Here is a 7,949-nt window from a genome sequence, read left to right as displayed (position 1 = left end):
GAATGAAAACGAAAATTTTTGTGAAATTAAAATACTAATTTTGAATAGGGATGTAAAAAAATTGTCTTCAAAGTATTGACCAATGCTTTTTGCACATTTCGATTATTTTTCTGGCAATCTGTGGATACCATGCCAATAGAAATGTTCAATCAGACACCCGATTTCCGACTTCTGCTTAGAAAGTGTTGTTTAGCCAATGTGTGTCCCATCGATGAAAACAAATGGCAAGCGGAAGGTGCCAAGTCTGGTAAATACGGCGGGTGGGATAGCAGCCTCTCGCCAAGTATTTTGGTTGTATCCTGAACCGATTTTTCTTTGTGTGCAGGTGCGTAGTTGTGTAACAAAATTACTTTGCCGTGTCTTCTGACCCATTCTGGTCATTTTATAATCAATGCATGATTTAAATTGATCATTTGTTGTCAGTAGTGATTAGTATTAAGAGTTTTATCAGGTTTTAGAAGCTCCTGGCATTGCCTTCTCACCGAATCGATCTGTGCTGGTTGTCCCGGACTAACCCATGATTTTCTCAGTTTAGGATCCAGAAAATAAATTCATTTTTCATCGCCACTCACAATTTGATGCAGAACTAATCTTTTTTCGTGTCTTTAAAGCAAAATTTCACAAGTGTTTTTTCGGTTTTCCATTTTTCTTTCACTTCATATGGTATCCATTTTCAACACAATGAAAAAATATGATGTTGTTTGTTCAGTGACTGTAAGGTTATTATATACGTTTGACAGATGTCATGCCAACCAAACAGAAAAAAAAATTAAGGCTCATTCACAACAAATGTTCTCTACCAACCTAGTATAAATTGTTTAGGGTATAATTATACAAAAACCACCGATAACAATGGGTCAGAATAATTACCGCTAAGTAAATACCATTAAATGCTACTTTATGCTAAAACATTAAGTCAATAACACCTTCGCTCTGACATAAAAGACCTTTTAAGAGCATTTAACATAGTGAAAATAACAACAACACGGCAACAAAACATTAAAGAGCGTGTGGACCGCGTGGCAAGCATATATGCACACACATATTACCAGCTGACTGCTGATTTCATTTGCAGTATTTTAATAGCCAACCTAGAATGATACAATGCGCTGTTGGAAAGTCATAAAAATGTATACGACACGGCGGCTGTGTGGTAGCAAGCAGTTACTAGTAGGCAAGCGAAGAGTTAACCAACGCTAGCTGTCCAGTCCTGTCAGTAATCGCCACATGAAATGTTCTACCGCTGCAATAGTAGTGGCAGCAAGGAGTTGCGAACAGTTTTATTGCTACTGCTGTGTATCAGCGGCACGCTCGCCACGCTCAGTCCGCCGCAGTCAAAGTGGGAGGAGATAGGAGGAGGTGCGGAGAGGGTGTTATCACGCAAGAGGCGTTATGTAGCATTTCCGGAGGGCTCTTCTTTGGCGGTGAGTGTAACAGAAAAAAAAATAAAATTGTAAATAACGTTATAAACGATAAAAATATGTTAAAAAACGGTGGCGATGTAATGAAAAGCCGCTCTCGTACAAATATATACAAAACAAGTGACAAACAGTGACAGTTTTACAACATTTTTAATTGCTTTTCTCGCATGCGATAATCGTTATTTTTTAAGGCCTCCATTTGTATGACTATCGGTGTTATTGGCAACCCCAACACAGACTTTCTGAGTTGGGCCGAAAATTGGGGTGTGGCTTACGATCTGCCCAATTACGCTTGGGTGAAGGAACATACGCGTGGCTTTAAGAAAGACATGGATGCCAATAAAACAAAAGCGATGGCCATGCGTCGCTCGAGACGTGATTTATTTGGAAAGCTCGAAACAATTATTGAGAAGTAAGTTGGCAATGAAGTCGTAAATAAAAAAATTATTATTTTCGATGTGATATAAGTGAATAATGACTGAAAATGGTGAAAACGTGTTGGTAGCTGTTCGGAAGGACATGTGATGGTCCTTTATGGAAGTAGTATATTATTTTGGGAAGAAAGTGAAATGTTTTTGTCATTTATTGGTAGAAAAAGAGTTGAAGTGAACTGAAAGATGCTCACCTTGTATATTCTTCAGATAGGGTTAGGATATACTGACCGGCTGTCATTCCATAAATAGGCCAACTGGTCTTTAGTAATACCAAATGGAAGTTAAGTTTAATTTGAGCTGAAGTTTTCGTCATACAGGACGTCCACGGTTTTTGCAAACTTGCTCAAAACTTTAAGAGCGACTTGATATCTAATCTTAATACTTTATCTTGTCTCTAAAATTGCGAAGCTTCTAGATATCAAAGAAGAATTGTAGATAATGCTGGACAGAACTATAGCAGGTGTTCCAGCGACTCTCTTATGTATCGCCACTATTTATGCCCATTCGGCTCACATGTAATGCTAGTAGGTTGTGACTTGTCGTTCTGCCAACAACCATGCTGCAGACCTTTCGAGACTGGGTGAGTAAAAAACTTGCGCGTTTTTCTTCGAGGCTTTAGCACATTATCTTGGCGATCCTGCATATCCTTATAGCATTCAAACTCGCCATGATCCGTCTATCAGCCCTTTCGGAAATTTCATTACATGGATGGCACTTTTGGCAATCTTATCAGCTATTTCGTTTTCCGGAATACCTTTGTGGCGTCGAACCCAGTATTTATCGTCCGTCTGTTGAGAAAATTCTTCTTCGTAATTGGCACTATGTCCAACCGATTTATTTTGAACGGGTTCGCAATGGCGTGGTTAGTCGAATTTTACTATATTTACGTTAATTCGAAAAGACGATGTAAAGACGAGTTTCTTTCCTCGTATTTCTGACATCTTAAAGTGTTTCAAACTGGAAATTTTGAGGAGAGACATCAGATTCTAGTCAGGGTAGTCACTAATTCCTACAGTTTCAGAAATTGTTTGCACATTTATTTCTGTTTTTCCTCTCATTGGAACTTGTCTTCGTCCAGTTTTCCGTGCCATAAATTAGTATGATCAAAAAGATAAACTTATAAATTCTTCGGGTCTCGGCTTTACTTCGCAATCGGCTCAGTTCAACGCAGAACTTGTTAGATATTTTGAATAACTAAAAAAAAACCCTTTTCGTCTACAAGTAGTTCTACCAAATTGCCATAAAGTTTGAACGTATTCGTAACTTCAGTGAATATTGCTCGACTTCAAAGCACCTTGGGTTGAATTTGTAAACCTACTCCGTCTATAATAGAAACTTTCTGAGACGTCTGTTGAAATCTGATGAGTTTTCTCTTACTCAGGAATACACGTAATTTTTCGCAATGATCATTGTTCGAACCCATTTTTGATCAGCTGATAGTTAGATCTTCAAATGAACTAATATCTTACATAATACCTAACTTTTTTTATGAGCCAGAAATCCAAATCAGAAGAACTCAGCAGCTGAAGAAACTGTAGGTTAAGTAATAAGTCTCACTGGATCGTCAATCGTAGCAGCAGAGAAAGAGAGGAAAAGATCTAATCTGGTGTTAAATGAGAAGATAATATGAAAAAGATGAGCGAAAATTTAATAACTTTTAGTCATATCTCGAATGCCACTGCAACTCTAAAACTTTCAAGCTGGTAAATAAATCTGTTGGTAATTTTTATTTTTAGAGAGCTTAATTAGGCTTTGTGGAGTGCGTTCAGAAAACTACAGAATTCTCTGGTTTTTCTATTTTCTATAAATTTTTGGAAAGTCGTTGAGTTCTATAGTGTCGTTGCAGAGAGAAGGTATATTAGAACAGAGATTTACACTCAAGATCAAATTAGCCAAACCTTTCTCTAATTGACATATGGACATCAAACTTCTGCACAGGAACAAAAAAAGTTTTATCAATTTAGAAAAAAAAATTGAACAATTTGGTTTGTGCGCGCAGTTTATATGACCAGTTTGGGTCAAATTTGATCTGGAGTGTATACCAAAGCTTTAGTAAAGTTATGTTAAAAAAAAACGACAAAACTTAACTAACGATTTTGAAGTCATTTCGTTTTGAAGTCAGGTTCGTAAGTCAGGCTCTCGTTCGAAGGATTTGCTTTGGAAGACTTATGCTTTGCCTAACATATGCGTTTTGTTCCATTGTCGTTCGAAGCAAATAATTAATTTTTTTCCACTTGCCTTCCACCTCTTCTTTTCTCTATAATTTTAACTTATTTAGCATGGGTTTCGCTGGACATGAATGCATTGCGCGTGCGCTTTGCGAGTCGTCGAAATATTTAAACGTCGATCGGCAGGAGCGCGGGAATATGCTAACGGAAATTGTGAAGACCGTATTCAGGTGCGTAATTTTAACTCAAATCTGATACTCTTTGCTAATTAAATGTATCATTCTGTTGCCTACTCCTATTTATGTAGCTTCCCAACTGATCCAGTGTATGATGACGAACCGGATATATTGCATCACTATGATCGTGTATATAAAAGAGCACGTCGCGAGGTACTCGATTGTAGCGTGGAGCATGCGCAATGTCATTTTTCTTTATTGGAAATGATCTTTGGCAAATACTCCATAACAACAGCAAAACACAGTCCACAATTGTTGTCGAGTTTGCAAAAAGGACGCGGCTTTATGTAAAGTGATTTGTGTCGTGGTATTGTACATTTACTTAGATACATAGTGGTTAGTTAAATAGATTTAATAACTATAATATATAGTACATTTAATAACTATAGACATAGTAAGAATACATTATATGTCATTAATGTTTAGAAAAAACATAAAGTGTGAAATTAAAAATGGAGCATATTAATTTTTGACATTTGGTGATAGAAATGTGCTAAAGCGATTTATACTTGGACTTAGCCCCAAAATTTCTAATAATATTACTTTCGACTTTTCTTTTAATGGATTTTTGGAACGTATGTGCGATAGTTTAGATTTGTTTCGTATAATATATCGTTGTATCAATGAATATGTATGTATATGTAGGGAAAATCGGTTCTTAAATCTGACCAGCTCCTCATACCGAATATTAGGATTTCCGTCAGCGAAAAAATGTATATATGGTACTATATTAGTGCAATGATATTATATATATTACTAAAAGTGGAGGTCGTCGGTTCGTGTCTTCACTTATCCTTTATAATATATAATGAATATAACTATTTTTATTACCACAATTAGTATTATGACGTATATATGTATTAGCCAGTGTATGAAATCATTTATAAAATTATATATTAGGTACTAAAAATGACCGGAAATTAATATAATTATCTCGACCTTAGGTTCGAATGCAGACACAATGCTATAATTACTTTTACTACAAAATCCTAAGGCACTTTCGAGTCGCCGCAAATTTGGAAGTAAAGAATCGTGCACATAACTTTCTTAAGTGAAATATATCGTCACAATTAAATAGTGATAGTATACTTGTAGGAAGACGTAATGGTGTGGTGTTCGAAAACTTCTCATAGAGATCTCAGTCAACTCCATCAAGGACTAGTGTGCATCGCTGAAATGGTAAATTCAATCAAGGTCGTAGATCATTTCAAGATGAATTTCGTGAAGATCGTCCAAAATCAGTTGCTGTTTTGGAAACTATGGATGCTGTGCACAAAGTGATATTGCAAGATCCTTATGTGACCTATCGTAAGATTGATGCATTAGTGGAACCAGCATATATTCCATATGGTATGAACATTTGATTGTAAAAAAAGAAAAAATATTGTTCACTTTGGTTACCACACATTTTATCAGTCGCCTAAAAAATGATCGTGTCGATTGGTCGAAAGAAATGTTAAAAAAATACGAAAGTGGTGCGGTGCTTTCACATCGTGACAGGTGATATATAGTATCATAGTAGTAAACAACAGTCGACTGTATGGGTGTTTCCAGATGTTTCCTGTTTGTTTGGAAAAACTGGACATGTCACAATCATATCACTAGAATAGTAAATTCTAAGTGGTACACAACTATTTTTTTGCCAGTTGTCTTTCAAGAAATCAGAAAAACAAACCGCCGAAGACGGTACACTCTTCATCACGACCATGCGAGCTTTCACACATCGACTAAAACAATTGCATTTTTGAGCAATCAAAATATTGACTGGATGAGTCAACCACCATATAGGCTTTGGCATCGAATGACTTCTTTTTATTTCCGTACGTAAAAATAAACTAAGAGGTCAACGTTTTTCGACACCTGAAGAGCCGGTTGATGAGTTCAGAATGCATGTTTTGGAAAGGAAATTTTAAAAACCAATAAAGCGATTTTTGATGATTCATACCACGTTACAGGAGTGATTTTCTCAAGTTATCTACCACTATTCCGATTATATTTACTTCTTACCTTCATGTTAATGGATTTTGCAGTAGAGCAATTGTCGTTGAGTTTAATGGTTTCTGTGTAGTGTCTTGAGAACTTCCCTGCAATACTTACGCCTGTTCTTAAGTCCAACAAATGAAATATAACTCCAAGATTTTTTAAAACAAATTTGTTTTTTTTTTATTTTTTTATATATTTTTTGCATTTTATTGATTCTGTTGTTTTGTTAATTTATTCATCAGTTGTTTTCTTGCTTTTAATTAAATTTTTTCTCATTTTTTATTGGTTGTATTTTTAATAACGCATAACATTTATTTATATAATAATTATCATTTGTTTATTTTAATTATTTTATAATTACTTTAACTGTATTAGTACTTTCGCTATGATTCTTTATATATATGGTATATGATTTGTTATTTTTATTTTTTAATTTTTATTTTTTATTAAGTTTGCACAAATTCATTTTCTTATTTGCAATTACGTCACAAAATCCGTCAAATTGTTTGCTTATACTTACATTTCTATGTAATTACTTTAGGCTCTTAGTAACTTATTAGTCCTTAATTAATTTTCATGTGTGTTTCTTTGTTTTGCTGCGTGAGTTTATTCAATTGTTTACTTTGCAATGCAAAAGTTTTGCATTCTCGTGTTTTTTTTGTTTTTATATTTCATAAATTGATTTTTATTTATGTGCTACAACGAGTTGCTTTTAATTTAATTATTAAATTAATTACTTTTTATGTTTATAAATAACTTATGCACTGAAGTGTTAATTTTATTTGTATGCTGTTGTCTTGCATTTATGTAAATTTCAAATATTGATTTTCATGAATTCCATGTTGTAAAGACTAGTATTTTTCATTTTGTTTACCCAATTTAAATTATCTATATCTTAATAATATTTTTTTATTAAACTATTAATTTTAAATTTTCGTATCCTTTGCTTTTGTGTTTTCATATTATCTCTGTATTTTTTGTTAATCATTTATAATTTATGCATAATTTTTTAATGGTTTTGTCTAAAGTTGTTTATTTACAGCGTGTTGCAATTGTCTTGCACTCTTGACGCACATTACAACATAAAAATCGTACGCGTGTGAACGAGTCTTTACTTTTAATACAGTTATAACAGTTCTTGGTACATACGCTTAACGCAACTGTGCTCTCTCTTACTCTAATAATTCTAATGTGACGTTCTCTTATATTTTATATTGTTGTTAACATTTTAGTTGTTTTTAATTATTAACATGCAATTATCTTAGGCGTGGCAATTTTCGTTCGTATATTGTGGATTCTCTATTTGTTGTTTCTCCGGTAATTTTATTTTTCGTTTATTTGAGTTTGCTCTTTTCAAAGTTAAAGTTGAGTTCACACTAAACGACCATAAAGGTGGCTGTACTGCACGAAGTAGTTTTTTTTATCAGCAATGAAGCATGTGGCAACCAAAATTTTGTTGCCGGTTTCTGCTTAGTACCCATATTTATCGAAAAGTAAACTTATTTTAACATAGAACATTTTAAACTTTTTCAACACAGCAGTCACTAGTTTTGAAAAATATGGTTACAAACTTTCGATTTGTCTCCAGCACCAACTTTTTTTTGTCGTTTAGTGTGTTGCCATCCTTAGATCCTCTTTCTGTTTCTCTCATTCCTTCGCAAACTATTCATGTTGCCTTCACTCTCTCTTTTTTATACTATGCTGTAT

The 7,949-nt window shown here is 34.1% G+C and overlaps 1 protein-coding gene across 1 annotated transcript; it reads left to right on the top strand.

The window, feature by feature from the left end:
- Positions 1 to 766: 766 nt before the first annotated feature.
- Positions 767 to 4,712, top strand: LOC106619877 (uncharacterized). The gene is made up of 4 exons (XM_014238184.3): positions 767 to 1,424; positions 1,613 to 1,833; positions 4,134 to 4,253; positions 4,331 to 4,712. Exons 1-4 carry the CDS (start codon positions 1,233 to 1,235, stop codon positions 4,548 to 4,550), a joined length of 753 nt encoding a protein of 250 aa, XP_014093659.2. The 5' UTR covers positions 767 to 1,232; the 3' UTR covers positions 4,551 to 4,712.
- The last annotated feature ends 3,237 nt before the right edge of the window (positions 4,713 to 7,949 follow it).

This window comes from Bactrocera oleae, chromosome 2, assembly GCF_042242935.1.
Source record: "Bactrocera oleae isolate idBacOlea1 chromosome 2, idBacOlea1, whole genome shotgun sequence".
Lineage (NCBI taxonomy): Eukaryota > Metazoa > Arthropoda > Insecta > Diptera > Tephritidae > Bactrocera > Bactrocera oleae.
Note: the sequence above shows the minus strand (reverse complement) of the source record. Positions and strands in the feature narration are given on the sequence as shown.